General features: G+C 38.2%; 1 protein-coding gene across 1 annotated transcript; it reads left to right on the top strand.

The window, feature by feature from the left end:
* Window positions 1-657: 657 nt before the first annotated feature.
* LOC148657280 (cyclic nucleotide-gated channel beta-3-like) lies at window positions 658-23,991 on the top strand. Its single transcript, XM_088643324.1, has 18 exons — window positions 658-864; window positions 2,010-2,076; window positions 5,385-5,499; window positions 8,651-8,811; window positions 9,918-10,121; window positions 10,483-10,691; window positions 11,277-11,327; window positions 12,449-12,535; window positions 12,967-13,031; window positions 13,700-13,822; window positions 16,415-16,556; window positions 16,857-17,016; window positions 17,323-17,420; window positions 18,383-18,466; window positions 20,237-20,355; window positions 22,727-22,873; window positions 22,966-23,116; window positions 23,494-23,991. The coding sequence occupies exons 1-17, from the start codon at window positions 721-723 to the stop codon at window positions 23,108-23,110; spliced, it is 2,121 nt and encodes a 706-aa protein (XP_088499450.1). The 5' UTR covers window positions 658-720; the 3' UTR covers window positions 23,111-23,116; window positions 23,494-23,991.
* The last annotated feature ends 1,142 nt before the right edge of the window (window positions 23,992-25,133 follow it).

Here is a 25,133-nt window from a genome sequence, read left to right as displayed (position 1 = left end):
TAGTACTGCATGTTTTAAAGGACAAATTTATCTACTGTATATGCTGTATTAGCTGTACAATTAGATGGAGGAATAAAAAAACACAAGCTGTGAAAAGCTAAAGGCTTTTTGGCTCAAGCTGCCACAGTATTAATCTCCTTAGTTAGCCCTGCTTGTGAAGTTCAATCAAGTAAAAGCTCTCTGTCTGTGCCACAAGATAACTGCAGTGCGTTAGTCTGAGAAGACACCTGTCATTATTTGCACAAAAGGTTCATGCTTCACAGAATAAGAGCATCACAAAACCAGTAAAATGTGTTTTTCTTGTAACCAAAGTGAAAAAACTAGCATTATATTTTAGAACTGAAAAATATAATTAAAATGGATATTTTATAAATTAGAACAAGAAAATCAACAACAGCACAGAAATTATAATGTATAGCTCAAATTAACAGTAGCAGCACTAAACAACACTAAGAAGGAGATCTTGTTCAAAGAAGACAAAATGACCCAAAAATCTAATGTTTCAAACCAACAAAATAAAAAGTAAAATGGTATTGTAAGGAAGCCCTGAAGATACATTTCAAAGCAAAGTGAACAACTGAACGATAGTGGCTTTTCAAAGTGGGTGTTCCTCTGAGGAATTAACAAGATGAAAAGACTAATTGCATCAGGCTCTGGTGGCAATTGCTTCAGACAGTGCGGGGGATAAACATCTTCTCCAACCTCCATTCACTGCCAAACATGTTCAATAAACTAAAATCAGGCCTTGGAAAAGTAATTCCGCAGAAGTCTGAAGTCACAAAGAACCCAGAAGACTTGACTCAACCTGCTGCCTCTGTAGCCCCAGCACCTCCATCCACAACAAATGCCAAGCCAGAAGCACAGGTAAGTCATAACCTGATTCACCTGTACTGCCCTGCTGAGATGCCAGACTTCACTGTTCATGTTATAGAATACCGTACTAGAGCATGTCAAATAAATACAGAATAAGCAAAATAATGATAAAAATTTAAATTACACAGGATTTTCTAAAGGTTCTGCTCCAAAATAAAATCCATAGTTAGATATTTGTTTTTGTTTCAGAGAACAAGCCAGTTACAAAGGAAAACACAATGCATTCCAGTCTTCATTGGTTTGCAACTCTGGTCGGTAAACATACTGTACTGTAACTTGCTTTAACCACTGGAACATTCCTACAAAAAACAGAAACATTCCAGTGGTAAATGTTGATAATTCTGTGCTAATAAGAACACAAAAACTATCCTGCTAACTTTTATTTATAATTTTAATTCATTTAATTCACACACATATATATATATACACGGGGTGTGGATTGTGTACAATGAGTGTGATGCTGAGTTCCAGGGCATCTTTTTTACCCATGTTTAACCTCTATTGTGCAGACTCCTCTTTTCCCTTAGTGAAAAGAAAATATCATTTTCAGGGAACAAGAGGGTTTGCTATTAGTATTCGTTCATTGTATACATTAATCATCCATGTAATGTCAGTCTATGAATACATAGTATGCAGGGGCAAACAATGCTGGCATCCTGTTATTGAAACAATGTTATTTAATAGTGTATTTCTGCAATTGTATTGTTTGTCAGTGGTGCCTCATCTAAGATTATTAAACAACATTTATCTTATCAAGTTGTAGTTAATTACTTAATTGTGTAGATACCCAAGAGGACATCTTTATCCTGGAAACATTCAGAAAAATGGCAGAAATTAAGGTTAATGCTTCATGGAGTGTGGAGGAGATCTGGAAGACAGCAGGGAGTTTGGAGAATAAGGTGTGGTGGGACTTTATTCATATCTACTTAGTCTACTGATTTTTGCCCTTTCCACTGACCTGATTTCCCCAACATTAACATGAAGTAAAATATCCAGGAGGAAAGATTGAGGAATATGAGAACAGAACTGCCCTAATATTTATTGTTTTTGTTTGCACATGTGCAATGAAGAAAAAAGTTTGGTGATAAAGGACGTTATTTGTATGAGATGTTGGTGTTGGGTTTTTTTTTCTGAAGGAGCAGAAGCCCAAAGAAAAACAAAATGCTGCCACAAAAGAGGCGGACCCCAAGCCAGCTCCCTGTGGTGAGTGATTCAGTAAGACAGGTGGCAGTTATTTCATCAACTTTCCTAGCACTCTGTGCTTGCAACGGCTTTACAGTCCCCGTGACCCATTAAAAACCACCTACATTATTTGTTGGTAGGTCATAGCATTTGGCATGGATTACAGACACCAGTATCTTCTGGCTATTTGTTAAATATTTTTTAGGCTTTTAATAAACAATAATACAAGTTTTATAGATCCATTTAAAATTTATGATTGCTAGAAGCATGCACAATAAGAGAGTAAATTTGCACAGTAATGAACAGATGTTTACACACTTTGTAGATGAAAATTCCACCATTTCAAAGACAAATTAGGTGACATTGTATTAGAATTGTCCAATACACCATAGGACTTTCTTTAGAATAAGTAGAATTGCGGTCACCACATTACAGAAAAGATATTGCTGATCTATAACCTGTCCAGAGATTAGCAACCTGGATACCTTCCAGGGTTAAAGGGAATATCTTACATTCTCAGGGCTAGAGGAACTGAAACGTTTTAGTCTTTAACAGAGACTACAAGGGGATCTGATCCAAGTACAGCTATTCCTCAAAAAACATCCACCCACTTAAAAATGATTTATTTTTGTATTCTCCAACAATTAAAAGATTCTCGCTGTCTGCGTAAAAACACAGAACACATGCACCACAGAAACACGTGAATGCTCATTGACCCCAATTGTCCAAAAACCAATGACACAAAGTCTAGAATCACTGCTCTCCTGAAACAGCTTTGGTCGATCACGTGACATGTCTCCTTCTGCCACAGAGAAGAAACTCTGAATTGTCTTTCAGTGGTCTTGGGCATCTTCTTCAGTCCAGGCCATCCTGAACAATGCTCTCCCCTATGCTCCCTCTACCCTGTTTTGTCCCTCACGAGATCAATAAAGTATCTATCTATGTCCAATAGCAGGTTGGGGGTAGAAGACAGTGTGGGAGCCCTGAGCTGTCCAGCTCCTCTATGTTGTCCAATGGTACAGTCTCATCCCCCCAAATATATCTCTGCCTATTCTGTTCTTTTTAGTCCTCCTGAGACTTTTATAGCCCTTTCCTACCACGGCTCAGGACCCATTATGGAGGGAAAGGTAGAAGTGTCTTTGTGATGTTGTGATGTTCTTGGTCACTGCCTAATTAATGAACTGTTTGCCAAAGGCCAGGAATCGTGGAGCCCTGGCTCTCCTTTGATGTCTACCTACCCCACCAAACACTTCAACATGCCCTCCCTTTCTGAGAAGCAATTGAGTCTGAGTCTTTAATCGGAGTGTCTGTGCTAGAAGGACCTTTGATTGGTGGGAAGCTCAAAGAAGAAAGAAAGACATACACCCCCTGTTAGAGATACTGGCCATTATATGCAAACCTAAAGTCAACATAGTCCCCAATGGCCAGAAACTTGAAATATTAAGCATATAGACAATGGTGAACGAATATGACTTGGTCAGTGAGGTTCGTAAAATTATCAGTCTATATTTTTCTCATTCTTTGTTTTCATATTATAAAATGTAGATTTTTATTTAAATTAGAGCATCTTCTGAAGCGTAACTTTTCAAGGAATCGTACCAATGCATACACATGTAAAACCATTCATTCATGTATTTAAATATATAGTACATTCATACTAATAAAATATTAACACATACATGTGTGCATGCTAAAACATATTTGGACACATGCAAACACATACTGTACTTGAAAAAAACTAACAAAATAATATTTTGATATATGAAATCTCAGCCAAGAATGCCAGTCTTGCCTTTTCATTTATTTTTAATTAGAAAATCATCAATCCATTAAATATTTTCACATAAAGTACAGACATGTGGTGTTATATGAGGAATTACTGTACTCAGAATACTTAATGGTATTAACAGAGCCAGCCTGGCAAAACTCTTTCTTGATCAACAGGGAATCAAAATCCAGAACGCAAAAATGGTAGCTTTGGATTAGTGAATTTAAAATTGAGAACAGGAATCACTTTTGTTTTAGTTTTAAACAGAGAAGATTGCAAGGGGACATTATACATCTATTCAATCCCTCAAAGGCACTGACAAAGTCAATCCAGTGAACTTCTACAGAGTGAACAGAGAAACACAAACAAGGAGGAACAACATGGAAGTTCAATGAAGAAGTGGAGGCACTTTTTAACCAGAGGGTTGTGGGAGTGTAGAACAAGCTACTTTGCCATGTTGTTGAAACTGATACCCTGGCTTCTTTCAAGAAACAGCTGGTTGAGATCCTTCAGTCAATTATATACTAGCAACCAAGTGCACTAGAAGGACTAAACTGTTTGTAACCTTATGTTTACTAAGCTCGTGTTAATATAAAGGAGGTCCCAAGAGTCAGCCTAAACGTAATAAAAGCATCTAGTTAAAATGAAAACCAAACAGGAAGGGCGATATTTCTGTACCTCCTCTTGTGATCTTTATGTGGCAACAGGAGTGGTTGTGCAAGTGCAGAGAGATTGAGCATCTACTCCACCTGTAGCTTCTGCAATTGGCACAGTGTGGCATATCTGTAGAGGCCTGTGCTGCACCCCAGGCCACGCTACCCTGTTCACACTGGAAGCCTGTCTTTTTCCAGAACAGATATCATACTTTAAGAATAAGTAAAAAGTCATGGGTACACTGTTTTTCAAGATACATTTAAATAAAACCAGTATCATGGTGGAAATATCAAAGTTGTTTTTGTCATTTTGGTATTTTTAGTCTTGTTTCTTTTCTTGAAAAAGAAACCAACGCTGACAGCCCACACATGTCAGATTTAGATTCTCCAAGAAAGGAAAGAAGAAAGAATGACTTGACTCACAACAAATAGAACAATCAGATCGTGTCAGTTATTGCAAAAAAGAAACAATAAACTCTTTTTTATTAATTGCGTGCTTACGTTATTATCTTTTCAGTCACCTTCAATTCATATTGTATTATAATATATGCAATATCCTGAAATAAATTATAGCCTGAGTGGGAGTTTTTTGTGAAGTCATTGTGAGTCACTCCTGGGCTCCTTGTAAAGACACCTCCACTTTCTTTTCTTTTTTCGTGTGGGGGAAAAATGCTCACTATCCTCATCCCCTCTATGCTGTTATTAGATTCAGATTATTAATTATTAATCTTATTAACAATTGGTGATTTCAAAATGGGGGTCAAAAGCAAAAATAAGTGTCAATTCTCACTTTATTATACTGTACTGCTCTCTTTCTGCTCCCTTAAAGGATGCACAGTCCCCCTGTAGTCTGGGAGATCTGCTTGGCAATTAAACAGGTTCTTATTCTTAACTTTGTTGCTCTACAGCCCCAGCTCCAGTCCCACAGGCCCCACCTTCTGAGCCCCCCCAAAAAGCCAAAGATGTCCTGAATTCGGAAAGGAAGGCAGAAGATCTTGCCGACAGCCCAGGCGATCCAGCTTGGTAAGATGGCAGAAGGACCAGGGAGGTAGTCTCTGAAACTAATGCAGATTAAAAAAGAAGTACCTGTTTTCTTTATGAAGGTTTGTTTTAGCTTTGTTTTGTTTTTGCCACAGTGCATTTTTTTCTTATAGATATTGTTTATTAAAACACATTAATCAGATGTATTATTGTTCCAAACCGAAATATGCCAGACAAGGCAGTTGAAATACTGTACTGTATGTCCTAAGACCATGCCATTGCCCAAGGACAGAGACTCTTCAGATCCTATTACACATTTGAATCCCTGTGCTAAATGGTGGGTTTCTACTTGATAGGAAGGAAGAAGCCTCTGGCAAAGACATCTCAATCTAAGTACTGGGTATGTGCTTTGTGATGGTGAGCCAAGTTGAAATTTCGAATATTTGAAAAGTTTTCTCAATATATACAGCTCACCCGTGTCATCTACACAGCAGACAGTGCAGGGAGCATTTAATGGCCTATCGTTACAGACCTTATTAAAAAGCACAATTAATTCATGGCAATACTCAAGCTGCTGATGTCTGAGGAGAAGGCTGTTAACCGCTCATTGTGGAGGAGAATGTGCAGGAACCCTGCAGTCGTTCAGAGGAAAGCAATTTTAAGCAACATAAAGACAGCTGCACTTTTCAATGGAGTCAATCACAAATCACAAAACTTCATAAAGAGATAAATTAAAAGGTAAAAAATGGTTTGGTCATCTGTCCCAGTATTTATGAGTATGGCAAGAATAAGGCATCTCTGGTCCTCAAGAGCCCTAATTTAATTAATCACCTGTTTTCCAAGTTAAGTTTTTTAGTTTTTCAAAACCTTCAGGTGTGAAATACATATCTGAGGCCAAACAAGCATGGCTGTGTGCTGTATTTGCTACCTGATGCCATGGTTCCCACTGTGCTCCACACTATTCTCCATATCCACGGTGTAGAGTGAGATGGACACCATTCCATACCACAGGAAGTGACAGAGTTAGAAGAGGTGATCATGATGATGCCTATGCATGTAATTCTCAAGTGGTACAAGGATAACAGGAAATTAATTTATGTATATTGCTTCATGCGTCATGCTTATTGGGACCCTCCATCAACTTTGTAAAGCCAATCCTGTAACCCTATCTGTAGATGGTTCTGTAACTCACAACTGGCAACCCACTGAAGCTAAGCAGGTGTGAGCCTGTTCAGTACCTGGATGGGAGACCTTCTGGGAAAAACTATGGTTGCTGCTGGAAGAGGTGTTGGTGGGGCCAGCAGGGGGCGCTCACCCTGCAGTCCATGTGGGTCCTAATGCCCCAGTATAGTGACGGGGACACTATACTGTAAACAGGCGCCGTCCTTCGGATGAGACCTAAAACCGAGGTCCCGACTCTCTGTGGTCATTAAAAATCCCAGGGTGTTTCTCGAAAAGAGTAGGGGTGTAACCCCGGCATCCTGGCCAAATTTCCCATTGGCCCTTACCAATCATGACCTCCTAATAATCCCCCTCTATGAATTGGCTACATTACTCTGCTCTCCTCCCCACTGATAGCTGATGTGTGGTGAGTGTTCTGGCGCACTATGGCTGCCGTTGCATCATCCAGGTGGATGCTGCACATTGGTGGTGGTGGAGGGGAGTCCCCATTACCTGTAAAAGCGCTTTAAGTGGAGTGTCCAGAAAAGGGCTATATAAGTGTGAGCAATTATTATTATTATTATTATTATTACTTGAGCTTTAGTCTAAATTGAAAAACCTTGGGGTGATATTCGATTCTGGCTTAACATTCGACCCACATGTGCAGCATTTTGTCAAAACATCTTTTTTTCAACTCAGAAATATCACTAGACTAGGCCCTATGCTATCACTAACTGTTGCTGAAAAGCTGATCAAACAAATTTGTGTTCTCTCGAATCGACCACTGTAATGCTCTACTTGCTGGGGTATCTAAATCTACTTTGAACAAACTGCAGTATGTTATGTCCAAAATTCAGCAGCCAGAATCCTGACCAGGTCTATTGCAAGTGATCACATTACTCCTATCCTGGAGTCCTTGCACTGGCTTCCTGTCAAATTCCGTGTGGACTTCCTCATGCTCACCTATAAGGCTCTGCATGGCTTGGCACCCCAGTACCTGTCTGAATTATTATCACCCTTCTCCCCCCTGATTCCTGTCAGAGGTTGGGGCAAGTAAGGCAACTTGACTCCAAAAAGGAGCTGAAAGGAGATTAAGGGATTTTCTGTATTCCTAATTTAAGAGGATCATGGGAGCTACTTTGGCTGGAGGACTAAAAACAACTACAGGCAGAAACTTAAGTTGTAATGCAGAGCAAGTTTTTATTGTTATATAATATGGATTTTAATTATTTCACCATTTGTATCTGTGGGTAATCTGGTAATCCTGTGCAAACACCTAGGAATGCTATCATTCCACATGTGAGATCCTATAAGAATAAGGAAGAGTTCGGTACTGTAGATACCATAAAGGAGTGTAATCTGTATTCCAAGTACTGTACCTATAGACTCTAAATGCCATGAAACCTACCTGACATGTAGTGGGATACTGTGAGACACACCGAATGAACTGTTGTCTTTATCAACAGATGAGAGGAATGCAATAATGTCTTTTAAATGTCACTGTTAAAGCTATTTTTTTATTTTACACAGAACACAGAAAGATTTCAATCACCTTATCCTGGAATCTAAAGTACAATAGAGCAAAGTTAGTTCAAGTCATTCTTCATTGTAAATATTCATTCAGTCATTAATAGTTATGGAACCCTCAATTCTAAATTCTCAGAAATGCTCAGATTTATTCTTTATTTTGAATTTATGTTTCTTGGGCATCATGTCATTTACACTCTTTTAAATATATGTGGTCTAATCAACCTTACTCTGTTAACAGCATAAAAACAAGTCCTCCAACAGTTGATCAAAATGCTTCACAACACAGAGAGAAAGTGTGCTTGTGAGGATGCCAGAAAATGAGATTAAATCAAGCACATTTAATAAGACAAGTCTTGAAAAAGTCATTAAATAGCTTGAAACCCACAGATGTCACTTTAGGGCTTCAAATATTGTTCAGAACAGGTATATACAGATAAAACAACACATTTGCCTTTTGCTATTGGCTTGATTTTCTCTTTATTGCTGTTCTCTGTATTGCTAGTCAGGAAGAGGTTGGTCCTGCCTCGGTTCCCATCATCATCAACAAGTACACCGACGATCATCTCCGTGACCTGGTGAAACGGCTGAAGGAAAGAACAGCACTGTACAGGGAGAAAATCACAGATAAGAACGCCTCCTCTCCTGAACCCAGTCCCCCTCCCTGTAAGCCTCCTTCATACAAAACACAGTACAAGGAGTAGTATTTGGAAATCAGACTCTTTGTTAAAGTAACTGCAGTAGAGTATAAGATGTTTACTAGTATTCATGTATACATGTCTAATATCAAAATATCAGACTAAAATGATCAGTTTCTCCTAAAGTAATGATAAGCACTAAGTAATAAATAGTTTAAGGTAAAATAATATAGCCTTTATTACCACTTTCTGGCAAGGAGTATTTAGTAAACTAAAAGAACAACTTGAAATTTAAATACAGGTTGACAATATTTATTACACTTAATAAACTACTAGACAGCTTGTTTTAGATAACTATCTTTGTTTATGTGATCGGTGTCTGTAGAAGAATGTAATCCTATGTTTTTGTCATATATTTCTCCAAAAAAAGTCCATAACTGATTAGATTTATGGAGTGAATTCAGTTTGCCCAGCTGGTTATATAATATTATGAACCTTTTTTTTAATCTTACTTCTTCTCACAAGCAGAATCAACGCACAAAAGAGAAAAACTTTACATATACCATACAGTACACACACAATACATACCTAGAATTAAACAGCTTTAAAGTATTCTTAATTTTATCCTTAAAGAGGTTGTGTTCTCATTGCATTGAAATAATGTTTAAAGTTTTACCCACACTGAAAATCCACAGAAAAAAAAATAGAACCTCACTCATTACAAAATACAATCTTGGATCTTCTCTACTAATTTTGAGTGCTCAACTCTTTTTCTTACAATAGAAGATATTTATTTTTGTTTATCTGCAAATATATGTAATTTAATATTTTGCAAATGGGTTACACAATGTCAGGCAGTTAGGGCTGTTGCCTCACCAATGCTGGGTCCTGAGTTCAGTTCTGGGTTAGTGTGCTTTCTCTGTGGAGTCTGCATGTTCTCCATAATCCCTGTCCATGGGGGTTTTCTCTGAATGCTCTCACCTTCCGAAGATGCATGTTTGTAGCCTTGGGAAGAGCAGGCATCACATTCAGGATGCAGTTGTACCTTGTGCTCTGTATCTGCTACGTTACAACAAAAAAACTATAGGGAATGGAAGAATGGATTTAAAAAAATATTCTACTCCTTTTTTTAAGCTCCACTCAAAAAGCCCCCTCCGAAAAAGGAGGAGGAAAAGAAGGATGAGAAGAAAGACGAGAAGAAGGAAGAGGCTCAAGTGGAAGAAGCCAAGCCAGACGAGGAGCACTACTGCAACATGCTGTGCTGTAAATTCAAAACCAAGGCCCTGAAGGACAAGCTGAAGAAGTGTAAGCTGCCAGAGAGTTTGGATGAGTTCACAGGTAAATCTGTCTCTTTCAAGGAACATCATTCAAGGTTATGGGTGTCTTTGTAAGAGCATGCAGTTGCTTCAGAATACAGGTATTAATATTTATTAGTCTTGTACTTTCTTTGTGTGTGAGAGGCAAAAACGTCATACAATCTCAGATTTGTTTCTGCTTCCAGTGTGATGATAAAATGGCAAAAGACCACTAATATTCCATTTCTACAGCATCTTATGCAAATACTGCAAATCAGAAACTGTTAAATTAAAATGGTAAATTAAAATAGATATTGTTAGTGACATTTTTTGTAGCCGATAATTTTAATAATGATTATAACAATAGATTTTGCAAGAAATCATCTTGTTTGTCTTTTTCTCAGACCGCAGGTACATCTTTTGGCTGTTTATAGTGAGCTTGGCATTCAACTACAACTGCTGGTTCATCCCAGCTCGTATGGCTTTCCCCTGCCACACAGCAAAGAGCATCCCCTACTGGATCTTCTTCGACACGCTGTCTGACATAATTTACATCGTGGACACGCTGGTGTTCCAGACGCGCATACAATTTGTCCGAGGTGGTGATATCATTGTAAGTCCCAAATTAACTTAATAAAGCACTATTTATATAAATTGATTTGACAGAATTTATAATAGAGATAATATTATGTAATATTAATATGTTCCTTGTCCTTAAAAAAAACATACCTATAGCAATTCCTACTTCTAACAAGAGCAATTGAAGATGTGTATATACAGTAATATTTTTCCATATACGGTATCTGTTATCATTGTTTGCACTGCAATATTCCAATTTGGTTTTTAATTCCATATGACATACTGTATTATATCAAAAAAATAATCATACGCAGTAGCAGTGTTTGTGCCTCCTTCATCTTGGGCTTGGTGTCACATTCAGGTTTTCTGTGTCAAGGCTACTCATCGTAATAAGGCAGGGAAAGGCAGCTTCTGACTGGCCAAGCAGCATTAGTAACAGGTTGATTGTGCAACCTGTCCATAAATGTGAGAAATGTGAAATGTGATATCATTTGCATAAAGGATTATAACTGATAGCAACAGCATGCCTTACACGACAGCTTGGAGCCCCTGCTGAATATGTTGCTAATTATTGCATCACATTCAATCAACTTTTTCCATTTATTTCACTTTCTTCCAGTATGATAGAAAGGAAATCAAGAAGCATTACAGAGAGTCTGCAAGATATAGAGTAAGTAGGCTGCAAAATTACATACAAATATATATATACACATATACTGTATAAAGGCGTGTGTTATTGCAATTCTAATATAATATAAATAGAGTTCCATTTGAAATAATTTCATTATACTTTATGGTTCCATTATAGATTATAGTTCTCAGAGGCCCACAAAATTATGAAAACAAAAGGTCCCTGCTATGCTTGCTTTTTTGCATATTTTCAATATTCTTCACTTACAATATTTAACTTTAAGTTTGAAATGTACTCCAATTCAATTCAATTCAATTTATTGTTATATAGCGCCTTTCACAACAAGGTTGCCCCAAGGCACTTAACAATGCAATTGACGATACATTTTGTCAATACAGAACATTCCTGATGTGTGTGTTTGACTGTGGGAATTTGAACAAGTCAGATTCCTTATAGGAGCCAGTCCTGTTTCCTTTTAGTAAATATCTTGAAGTATTTTATTGAGGCTGCTGTTTACATTCCATTCCAAATACATAACATAAATTACACAACAAAGATTACTTGTCAGAAAAATGCATGAGTATCCTTTGTTTTATGATTTTCTCAAGAACTTAAATTCACCTTTAATCCACCTGCAACCACCAGAGCACTGTTGGATGGAATATTGATTTTTCTTCAGAATAACAATACTGATACAGCAATTTGATTACTAAAACCACTACTATTACCATTACTACACTAGCAATGTTCACAGCAATAAAGTACAAGACATTGATGCAATATGAGCAGAATAAAAAGAAAACTGACTATTGAGCACAGACAATTATTGGTAGAAAGTGACTGACACTGCAGTAGGAAAATACATGTGATTGTGAAGACAGTAGGTTCCCTCAGGAGCCAGTCACAATATTCAAGCAAGTAAAACAGAGAGGGATTAATGGTGGCTGCTACCAGTCCAGCTTCTTTTTAAGAGTTTTGTGTGTGTGTGTGTGACAATAGGATCTCCATTCTCTGCCTCATCCAAGATTCAATCACAATTGCGGGAGAATTCTACACTCTCTAGGTTTCTAGGGAATTGCATCACCATAAATGACTCAATGAGCTCTGTTATGTGTGTGTAATATAATGAAGTGCTCACAATCTTTCTGTTCTCCACACAGCTTGACCTTATCAGTGTGTTGCCCATTGACCTGCTGTGCTTTCGTTTTGGATTTAAGTCAGTATTTAGAATAAATCGTTTCATGAAGGTAATTATGGGTATTTCTTTAGCCAAAAACAAAGTATTGATATTGTTGCTGCTAAAAAGGGAACTTAGAATACACCACTCAAAGAAAATGGTAACACGTTCTGTAAATACAGTAGCATGCACATAATTTCCTAGTTTATTTATGGTGTGTGCAAAATAGTTTTCTTTTACTGAGGTAAAAGATTGTTTTCAATCTTTGTGTTCAATGTAGCTGGATTGTGTTCAAACACCAAATAAATCCAGTACTGGCATTCACGTGACTATTAGTGCTATTTCATTAAATATTGAACAGTCATTATGAGAGTTAGAGTTCAGATCTAATGGCTATCATACTTTTATGTAATATACAGTACAGTAAATGCAACAGACAATAGAAAAATGATACAGCTTCTATGTTTCAATATAATATGAGGTTTCTTTTTTTCTTTGTAGCGTGAGTCATTCTTTGACTTTAATGATCGCTTGGAAGGTATCATGAGTAAAGCCTATATTTACAGGTATGTAAAAAACAGAAAATAAATTAGCCTCACATGTTAATTGGTTATTTCTGAGACTTTTCTATAAACACCCTTACAAAACTTCACACATAGATCTGAGCCTTATGGCCACACTGCTAGGAGTACCTTGAATTCTTCAGTTATTAATAGATCAAAACATCCATTGAATAGAAACAAAGAAATGATAATACAGTAGTGTCTTGCACCCCTTCTTCCCCTGCCTCCACCAGCTTTTGGTGGGTAGTGGCACCACTCTGGCCCGTGCTCAAGGTTTGCCACCGATCAGGCAACTGAAACACCAGGATGATTTGAGCGTTTACAGGGCTACTTCAAATACAGTTTCCCTGACCCAAATTCCCCTTAAGGCAGTTTCTTTAACTCAAGATACACACTTGAGTGTTTCTTTCATACTGCCTGTCTGCTAGAGCTTAACAGCTCATGAAGAGTAAAGACTTTCCCAACAGTTCATATGCACATTTGAGTCTGTTCTTCATGCCATGAGTGTCTGTGAAGACAAAGATGTTGCTTCTGGATGCAACTGTTTGATTATAATCACCAGCATCAGTGCAACAACTGCACTACAAGTTGTATTGTAACTGCAGTGGTTGGCCTGTACAAAATCAACTGTTCTACAGCCTGTAACAAGATTCTTTTCCTGGGTTTTCCAGAGTGATACGCACCACAGGCTACCTGCTCTACATCCTGCACCTTAATGCCTGTTTATACTACTATGCTTCAGACTATGAAGGTATTGGATCCACCAAGTGGGTTTACGATGGCGAAGGCAATGCGTACGTAGGTCCTTTCCTTTTTATGATGTAGCATTCCAAGAAGCTCATCATGAGTACTCAGTACTCACTGATGTTTCAGAAGATGCTGCTTTTGGTAAATGCTGGAGTGGTATGCTGTGTCCTTCATCTACCTCACTGATGAGTGATGCAGTATTTCATAATTTTACCTTACAGAGTGACAAACTGCATCACTTGCACAGTGCCTTTTTTTCCTAATTAATCTGCAACACCAAAAGCAATTTTATGCTACATCTGAAGCACTGTTTTTGGTTCCTAAGGAGCAAAATTATTTTACCGCAAATAAACAATCCAAGGGAAATATTGATATTGACAAAAGCAAGAACAAAGATTACTCTTTTCAGAATGACACCACCATGTGTTATTATGTTTAGAACCTAAGTTTTAAAACATAAGCAGTTACAAATGAGAGTCCATTCGACCCATCTAGACTTATTTCTACAGTAGTTCAGCTGTTTTTTGAAGCAAGCCAGGGTATCAGCAACAACAACATGCATGAGTAGATTGTTCCATGCTCCCATGTTCCTTGTTTCTACACTCTGATGGATGTTGTCACAAAAAGAGGACAATTTCACTTTCAATATTATAACATCTTCATTGCTGGTTCATGGTTCATTGTTTTGAATCTCATCATGTTTTTTACACACAGCAAAATGTGCAAAAACATTCTGTATTCAGAAAGGAAAGTTTTGAAGTCAGCACTGAAAAGCTATTTTTTCTACAGCTTGGACAGAAGCAACAAAAACTGTCCGGTAGGTCCTACAGAGGACAAGGTTACCTAATGGGTTACATGCAGCACCCAGAATACAGTACACTTTGAAGAGAGCAGGTTAAATGAGGCCACATCCCAGATAACCTAGAGACCATCAGCTAGAGCATCTTCCAGGATTTGAAGATCACAAGAAAAGTCTTGCCAAACTTTACTTTCTCAGCATGACATACATGAAGATACACTAGATGTATGTTAGATGACTAGATGACTATTATAATGGTATCATGGTCATAGATCAAACTGCAGTGAATCGGGAGGTTCTTCTCAGCACTTCCTGTCCTTCATGGGGGCTGGGAGTCCAACATCTTGGCTGGAGACACACAGTCTCTGGTATATAAAATTATGTTTATAATACAATCTTCTCTTTCACCTTCTAAAAATATTTTTTGCAAAAAGCATTGCATAAGTCCATAAAGTGATAAAAACTAATAATACTAGATTCAATATTTCTTAGCCATTTTTATGAATCAGCAGCATTGCATTGACACAGCCTTCAATTTAAAATTTTCTTATATTTTTTTTTGGGGGTTGCACAGGATTGGGTGAATTCGTACCAGAGAGAAAATATTTTCTATTTTGAATGATTTTTAGCCTTTTCTTCCTCCCCTCTTGTAGCTACCTGAGCTGCTTCCTCTATGCTGAGAAAGCCCTGTTGATGATTGCGGAGCTTCCCTTCCCAACCACCCTGTTTGAACAAATGTTTCAGATGACAAACTATTTTTTGGGTGCATTCTTTCTTTCAACATTTCTTGGCCAGGTAGAACTTTTTCACCATTTTACCTTTTTTTTCTGTCTTGCACAATAGTTCAGGATGGACCAGAAAGACAACAGAACCAGTATGTCCAGTATATATCAACACAATATACTGTATATACTGTATTATACATTATATATACAGTAGATACAGTATTTATGTTTTAAAGTTGAAAAACAGTGACAACAGTATACAGGTGTATGAATATTGCAGAGCTGCAGGAGATAAGAAAAGTGATGACAACTCAAGTTTTTGGACTTGAAGTTATAATTTTGAAGGAGCCCTGAAGCTTTTCCTTTTTCCATAAGCTCAGTAAATCAGCTTTGCTTCAGATGAAGTCACCGTATTATACTAGGTGATTTTCTTGGAAGACTTCAATCTTTCTCAGTTTGACCAATGCTTTTTCAGGTGTCTGGAAGTTTTGGGCCACATTTTTCACTGGACGTTTTGTTTTCTCTTCTTTTTTGAAGCCCTTCCATTGATGTGCCCTCAAGTTCCTTTATTTTTTATTCAATTCCATATTTAATGAAAAATCAGCAGACTATTAATCTTAAATTCTTCCAAACATTTTGCTTTCCTCTTAACTCCTTTTGACTTTTGACTTTTGGTATCTTTGGAATGTTTTTGAAGAATAAACTAATAGAATACAATTAAGTACATTTACATAACATCACTGAAGCTGACTTTACAAAGTGATTTTATTGTATTAATCAAAAATGTTCACATTAGCCTGGTAAGATGCAATAGTTTACTTTGATGCATTGCTCTATTGAGCCCTAATGTTAATATCTAGGCAGGCAAGTTATAAAACAGTATCTGATAATGATATTTTAAAACAAAGTAACATCTTGTAGTTACAGTCATTACCAGGCGATAATTTTCAAGACAGGTTCCAAATTAATTTTATAGTTCAGTCTTTTGTGCCTTTTGTACTCTGTGTCTACAGCAGGGGTTCCCAGTCTTAGAAGCAAGGACTCTAGGAGTTAATTCTATGTTTTGGGTTGTCTCTACTGTATGTGGTAGTCCTCTGAACTCTGCCCTTCCGCAGGTACCTGCGCTGTTACTATTGGGCAGTGCGTACCCTCATCACCATTGGGGGCCTACCGGAGCCAGTCACAGTATTTGAGATCGTGTTTCAGTTGTTGAACTATTTCACAGGTGTCTTTGTGTTCTCCAGCTTGATTGGGCAGGTAAAACTGAGAGAGATGAATGTTGGCTACTGCCAGTGCATTCATTTGGAAAACTTCTGGTTTTAGACTAGCTCACTTTCTTGTGTCTGCATGCATGTCCCTGTGTGTGTATGGCTCTGTGGGTTGGATCTACTATATAGAATATCTTCTTTGCAAGTACATTACGGCAAAGACAATTATGAATGAGCTTGCAAAGACAGACCCTAATCTGTGATTCTGACCACAGTCTTCCCTGCAATACTAAAATGAGTACTGGACTACCACTTTCCATGTATGTTAGTACTGTTTTTATTTATTTAGATGAGAGATGTTATTGGAGCTGCCACAGCAGGTCAGACGTATTTCCGAGCCTCTATGGATAGCACTGTGGCCTATATGAACACCTACAAGATTCCCAAGCTGGTTCAGAACAGAGTTCGCACCTGGTACAACTACACCTGGGCATCCCAGGGCATGCTGGGTAAGTGCATGGAATTTATTGTGCTGTCGTTGTGTTTATTGTACAGTTTAATAAAGGAAAAGCATCAAAATTATTTCAGAAAACTATCTCAACGTAAGCCATAAAAGGAAAGACCTACAGTATAGTTCTTTTAACCAACTTTAAGGCTGTTTCTTTGTTGTTGATACAGGATCACTAACAGATTCTTTTTGCTTTCCTGGATTTTTCATTTCCTTCTTTAATGGGGGCTGATGTAGTGATTCTCCTGATATACAGTGAGGACTGGTGTAGTTCTGTACTCAAAGCACATTTCGCATTTTTTGTCAGATGAGTCGGAGTTGCTGGAGCAGATGCCGATGACAATGAGGACAGCTATTGCCGTAGATGTGAACTTCAACAGCGTCAGCAAGATCGAGCTTTTCAAGGTGAGCGCTCAGTTTGTGACATGGGGGTGTATGTATGCCTCCTGAGAGGAAGTCATTCTGTTCTGCAACTAGAAATGCACAGTTCTGCTTTTGGAATGTAGATTCAATGATAAAAGATCTCTGTTTTCAATCTAATTGGAAATCTGATGGACAGAGAGAAAAAATAGAAGAATGAACGTATTATTGCATAGCTCCAACCTTTTAACAGTGAATATCTTTCATTTATATCGCTATATAGAAGACAAGTTAAAAATAAACTAGAGAGTTAAAATGAGGTTCATTCATTCAAATCAAATCCAAGTCCAGAGACAGTGTGGTCTTCTGAGACTGGAACTGTATATGCCGGATACATTTCTTTGAAATTCCACCCTTAATCTTTCTCTAGCTTGAGTTTCCGGACCACATTCCATGTGGCACAAGATAACCAAACTATGTGAACCCAGAGGTTGCAAATCACTTCATTACCACAACATGTTTTTTCCACTCTACCATCTCATGTTCCTGTAGCCGTGCTGCCCTCTGCTGACTGATGGCTGTTCAATACGAAAACATGTTGTCAGAGTCTGGATTCACTTTCTAGATGGATTCCAGTGCCTCAGCAATCAACTGTACACATGCACAGAACATACTTTATCTGATGTAACAATGTAATGGAAACACTCTGTGTTGTGTCATCTCTTTTTACTCAAAGCCCCTGTTTCTCTACTACATTGTAATAGTTATATTGCACGAGCCGCGGGACTGTATTCATAAAATGTTTACACAATCTTAGTTTTACCATTTTTTAAATTAACAATGCAGACTCCTCATGTTACAAAATAAAAGTAAAAGGACATTAAAATATCCATTAGTAACTCTCAAATTTGTATTACCTGCAAGTTTATCTGCTGGAATTTCATCATGCTCTGCAGACAGTAACAACCTGCAGACTGACAATCTGTCACTGAATGTGCTTGACTCAGGGATGTGATAACCAGATGATTGTGGACATGCTACTCCGGCTGAAATCCATTGTGTATTTACCAGGAGACTATGTCTGCAAAAAGGTAAGGACAAGTAGCAAGTGCAGCAATATCTATGAGCGTAACTATCTTTTCGGCAGTCCTGTCAGAGAAAATCTTTCTTATAGCTAAGTCCCAAGGTACCTGATGGCTCTTAACAGTGATTGAATCTTCTAAGTTAAATAGAAAAGCTGATGTGAACTAAGACTGGAACAATGGGATATTATACCAGTTTTTCGAAAGGTTTATCTGTGTGTGAGGACAGTACATTACACTGCACAGCCTAGCTGTACATAGGTTCATATCTACTTCAAGAAATGAACCAGCTGATCCCCTTTAAAGATAGTATTGAAACAGGTGGCTGAGCACAGCCATGCTTACTCTTGTCCTAATCTCTCAGTCCCTGAGTATGCAGCTCTTTCAGGCGAAGCTCAGTGTGCAGGAGGAATCATGATGGTATATGAAAGCCTGCTGTCTGATTGAGAAAATAAACTCATATTTCTAAATCATACACAAGGACACAATTTAAATTAAAAGATCGAATTCAGAACCTAAGACCACAGAACTCCTTTAAAAAATCACTTTTAAAAAATCCTTTTAAATTCACTTAGAACTGCAACACATTTGCCCTGACACATTACTGAACAGAAACAGAATAGGTAACCTTAACATTCGACACCTACAGTAAAAAGGTGATGAGAAAGGGTCTGCTGTGAAAGGCACAGGCAAGTTGTATGTGTGGCCAAATGCAGGAATGAATACAAGCTGTCCTATACAGCTGTAAAATTACCAAGCTAACCATAGAACTGTATAACTGCAACTTGTGATTAGCTGGTTGCACATGCTGTCTGAGATGCTACATGTCATGTCAGCCCATCTCTGAGATATTCAAAAGAGCTCGAGTCGGGTGAATAGAGTATCCACAACATAACTGGCACCTTCTCATCTGGCTAGAAAGCTGCTGTCACTTGAGCAGCATGTGTGCTCCTGCTGGAATGTTGTTGAATTAGGATGGGCCCACAGGAAAGGTGGCAGCTGAGTCCTCGGTCTCGATCAATGCAGTGCTGTTCAGTCAGGTTGCCATCAATCACTCCTGAAGGAGTTTTGTAGTATCATGACATTCCTGCCTAGATCATCACACTTCAAACTCCTTATCAGTTCTGCATGTCTGTCACACTCACTGACATCCATCAGACATTTATCTGGTGCAGATGGCACAGTCTGTTTTTATCTTTCTTGATTATTTTCACCTGGTTATTTACAGGTAATGCAATGGTGACAGTCATTCTAGTCAGTATATTCATGAATGACAAATAAATCAAAATGGCACCATAAACATTCAATCAAAATCCAAATTTGTATATCTTCTTTTTATAAAAACATACATGAAGAGAGTAATAATGTCCTTTGGATGCTTAATATACAATAAGCATTATAATACTTTTACATTATATGTATTTTCTTATAAAATATATAATAAAGGGTAACCAATGTAGCAGTAGTATACAGTTTAAACAAACAGGAAAACAACACAAGTAATTTACAACCCCTGCTTCTTTACATCAAATTATTTTTATGACATTAATATCACTGAAATGTTCACCTGTATTTCATGGTAAAGGATGTTCGTACAGTACATGCAATGACCCACATAGTCCGTTGTTTTCAGTGTGAACCTTAAGTGATTTTCTATGCCTTTAGCCATCTGTAATTTAGTTCTGCAGGGCACTTTGAGCTCTTAATAAAGCTGATATGTTTGATTGAACAACTTCTTACTAATTGCCTATGTTTTCCCTCTTGTGCCCCTGTTCTCAGGGAGAAATCGGCCGGGAGATGTATATCATCAAGCAGGGGGAGGTCCAGGTGTTGGGGGGCCCAGATGGCACCAAAGTCCTGGTCACACTGAGGGCCGGGGCTGTGTTTGGAGAGATCAGGTAGTTCTGCCCTCTCCACCGCCAGCTTCCCAGGGATGACTCTAGTTAGCACATACAGTAGGCACAGCTCCAGCTGTTGTTGGATAGAATCCAGCAAGTTCACTAGGGCTGGTTAAATCAACAGATGAACACATCTGAATAGTGTGAAAATGATCCAGTTACAGTAGTGATGAGCTCAAATCGGGCATTAGATCAAAACGCCACCATGAACATTCAATCAATATCCAAATCTGTAAACCATCTTTTTGATAAAAACATATAGTCTCAAGAAGGTAGTATTCTTCTTCTTTCATTATTCTTCTTTTTGTAACATTAACACGATAGGCATTTTGTTTTATAGGTTTAGCACCATTAACGTCAATATCGTGGTTTAACACATTAGTCTGAGTGGGAATATCACCAAATAATGTTGGAAACTGACTAATTAAATTAACGATATCTTCACTTTGTGAATCTGACACCTTCGACATGTTTACATGGCACACTCGAGTCTGTCTCTTGCAGTCAGGAGTTCAAGTAATAACAGTAGGTATGAAACCTTCTCTGCACACTCAGCAGCCCTTCAGGATTGGTGTTGTATACCAGTTGTCCAGAATAGCTTGGTAAGAATGTTCTTACAAGCATCCATCCATCCATCCACTCTTCAACTGTGTCTTCTTACAAGCATCCATCCATCCATCCACTCTTCAACTGTGTCTTCTTACAAGCATCCATCCATCCATCCATCCATCCATCCACTCTTCAACTGTGTCTTCCAATTCAGGGTCACAGGGGAGCAGGAGCTCAGCTGGCAAGCCATAGGCGCAAGGCAGGATACACCCCTGATGGGACACTAGTTCATCGCAAGCAGACAGACACGCACACACACCTGGGCCAATTTTCCCAGAACTCAAGCCTGGGGAGAAATATAAACTCCACACAGATAGCATCCTAGTAATTGAACCCAAGGCCCCAGCACTGTGATGCAGCAATGCTAACCACTGAGCCATCGTGCTACCCTCTAATATAAATGTCACTAGAATTCACTTGTTCTTATAAACATTTTTTTTGACCGATGGTAACTCTTTGTATAAGCTCAAAAATAAATATTATTTTGTATCAAGGCATGGAATAGTGGTCTGGGCTCTGGAAGTGTTACCAGGGTCACACGTTCATGTCCATCCAGCTGTATGAATGAGTACCATCATTGCTGGGATGTTATACTACAATGGATATGAATACAGCACTCTCAGATTTTGTAAAGCCACAGAAACAGAGATATGTGCCAGTTATAGTGAAGTTACAGACTCATTAAGCCATTTAACCTTCCTTAATTCAACAGCACCATCTCACCCATTTGCAATGGCATTCTCCTCTCAAGCCTCAGGCACAGTCCACACCAGCACACAGCAACATTCAATCATGTGCAATGTACTCATTGGTCAGCCATTGATCCAGCTTTGTCTGTACTGTTGACCTTTATGTTACTACAGACTGTCCATCCATTATCATCACTGTAGACTAGGCTTTAGAGAAAGAAGAACTATTATTTTCCATCAAGGTGATGAGTTTTCCACCAGGGTTAATATTCACACAGTATACAGTACAACATGACGTTTCTCAGGATAGTTAATAAAATTTATGTCCGTTCAATAAAATGTCACTACACCTGCTACAAAAAGCATGTTGAAATTTTCCATAAATAACTGTGAACTTGTTGCATTTTTAAGTGATAGCCTTCATTTTATGCTGAGAATATGAATAGTGATCTTTCCATATAGTCCATATATTATAAAGCTTTACCAAAGAAAGTCTTAACGTTGTATAAGTTGTTAACTTTACCACTTACAGTATGTGTTAAAACATGTCTTGTATCAGATTATGTGTACATCTCAGAAATTCTAAATACATACTTAAAGTTTCTTACAAAACAACATAAAATGTAGTTCTAACCATGTATGGCAATACTTGTCCTTTGCATGTGCGTATACAGACACTTACACACACTTATATACATATCCAGCTATCCGTTTTTCAATTGCTTCTTCCAATTCATTGGAGCTATCCAGGCAAGCAACAGGTATGCAGTATGTCATGGTACTCCCTGGAAGCCAATCTATCTGCAAAGTAGACAGACACAAACACTCTCACCAGGACCGCTTTACCCAGAAGCCAATTAACCTACAGTACCTAAAGTATGTTTTTGGACTGTAGGAGGAAACTTATGTACACAGGGGGAAAACATACAAACTGTATGCAGATAGCACCCCAGGTCCCAGATTGAACCCAGGGCCCCAGTGCTAACCACTGCACCAGTGTTCCACACTTCCTCCCACTTACACACATATTTTGAAGAGACAGCAGGAATGACACTCTAGGCTTCCTTTTGCAGCCTGCTGGCAGCCAGTGGGGGAAACAGAAGAACAGCCAATGTTGTTGCCCATGGCTTCGCCAACCTCTTCATCCTGGATAAGAAGGACCTCAACGACATCCTGGTGCACTATCCTGATTCTCAGAGGCTTCTGTCAAAGAAGGGCAGGTAATTCTGCAAAATTAATCCCTCTTTTCCTCCAGCATCAGGTTTGTCTCAATACTAAATGCTGTGAGAACAATATTTATTTATTTTTCTAGAAAACTGATGAAGGACAAGGGGAAAAAGGGGGGTCCGCCAGAGGAGAAAAAGAAAGGACTGGCCTTGTTCGACAAAAGGGCTGAGACCCCAAAATTGTTCCGCGCTTTACTATTAATCAAAGGAAAAGGAGGCCTCTTCAGCTAGCTGAAGGTAAGGGAACAACAAAAGGAGACTGATTCTTTGGCACTACAACTTAATTTTTCTTTATGAAGCTTTTCCTCCCATTGGTATGTCCTTGTTCTCACATTGACATCTGTAACCATCCTGTTAACCTTCTACATGTAGACATTCATGTAGACATGTAGATGTTTGGCCTGAAATGCATAACTGCATGAATGAAGGGGAACTTGTGTTAAAAAAATCAGTTCTACTGTCCTTCCGCACCTGGACAATGAAAGAGATTGTGACAAATGTCAATATGGTTTTATTGGCAACTGTTATATTTTGAGTCAGCAGTCAAGACTTGTGAAACTCATGGGGAGAAAAAATGTTAACATCCTAGGAAAACATCTTTATTTTTTTTCTAGACTGAAGCCTGAAAGGCCCAAACACTTCGTCTTCCTGTGATGTGTCTACAGGTTCTCCGGTCAACCTGTCTTTGCAGCTTTTTATTGTTTCGTTTTTTCTTTAGGCTTGTACCATAGTAAAAAGTCATCAGTCTGCAGATATTTTCCAGCCTTTTCTCCTTTACCGCATCTTCCAACTTTTGGAAGTAAAGGGAATTTCAAAGCAAAATAAGCTCAGGCCACTGTGTTTAGTGCCATAGAGTACACTGTTATTGGATATTAGCTTTTCTGGCTAGGATGAGTTGAAATAGGATCATGATTAAATGCCCCATATTTCTGAAACACTTTCAGACATGACAGGCTTTAAACACAGACATTGAAATGAAAAATATTAAATGCCCAAACTGTGTATTAAACTTTCACTTGAGTGAAATTAAACAGGAATAGGCATCAAACACATATAACATGATTGTACTGTATGATGTCATTTTTTAAAATAAATAATATTCATAAATAATATGTTTTAGTTCAGTATCCATTATTTAAAGAGAAAGAAATTGAAAATGAGAAACATTAATGTCCGTCAACAAGGCTGGAGGTCTGAGTGTCAGAAAGCTGAATCTGTACTATCAGTCAGACACATGTTCTAAGAGATCACTTGGGGAATCATATGGAAGAGAAGTGAACTGAATCACAGGGGCGATGAATGTCCTTATCCTTTCCCAAAACACAGATTGTTGCATTGACTTGTTCTGAACATTCCTTCAAGCTGCGCTACCTCATCTCTGTCTGCACCAAGCACAGGTTTTAGAAAGCAGAAAACATGTTCATCCAAATTCCGAGATTTTCAGGTGCTGCTGTCTGATCTCCAAGATCAGGATAGTATAGCCATACTCTCTTTTTGGGAGGTGGAGTATTACTGTTATTAATTTTCACTCTCTTGTCTCTTACATTATTATGTTATCTCTTGATAACAAAATGTATGTCCATATTTGAGTTCATGTGTTAGGATTTTTTTAGTTTCATAGATGTGAACAAGCAAATTCTTCCAAATGATTAAGATAGCATATAGAAATTAGTTTCCAATTAAAACAGAAACCTATTTCGAAGCAATGCTTTGTGTCTTGGGGTTGCTTATCCAGTTACAACGTAGCATTGCTGGCCTCTGCTGAAAACGTTTGTCTGCAATGTCTCCACCATTCTGGGGATTTATGGTGGATTTAATGTTCTTTCACTGCTGCAGTATCCTCAGGATCTGGATTCCAGCTAGTCACCTGATGTACTGGTCCCGAGGGCAAGTTTAGTTCTAAAGCTTAGCAGCCACTTCAGTTCAATACCAGTCTGCAAAGCACAGGGCACTCTGTACACATTGCTGATGAACTGCAGAGGTGGACAAAATAATGGAAATACCAGGCAATATATATATATAATATAAGGAGTTAAACTGCTCTTTGGCTTCAGAATACCTTCAGTCCTTTTGGAGTACTGGTACACAAGTTTTGAACTGTTTCTAGTGGGATACTGAGCCATTCTTAAAAGAAAAAAGCATCCAGTGTTTGAGAGATGAAGGAGGTGGAAATCTACTCTTCACTCTTCATCCCAGAACTTCCCATAAAGGTAATGACGTTTAGATCTGGTAATTTGGGAGGCCTTGGAAGGTG

This window comes from Lepisosteus platostomus, chromosome 8 (assembly GCF_059453375.1).
Source record: "Lepisosteus platostomus isolate fLepPlt1 chromosome 8, fLepPlt1.hap1, whole genome shotgun sequence".
In the NCBI taxonomy this organism is placed as follows: domain Eukaryota; kingdom Metazoa; phylum Chordata; class Actinopteri; order Semionotiformes; family Lepisosteidae; genus Lepisosteus; species Lepisosteus platostomus.
This window is presented reverse-complemented; position numbering and strand designations above follow the sequence as displayed.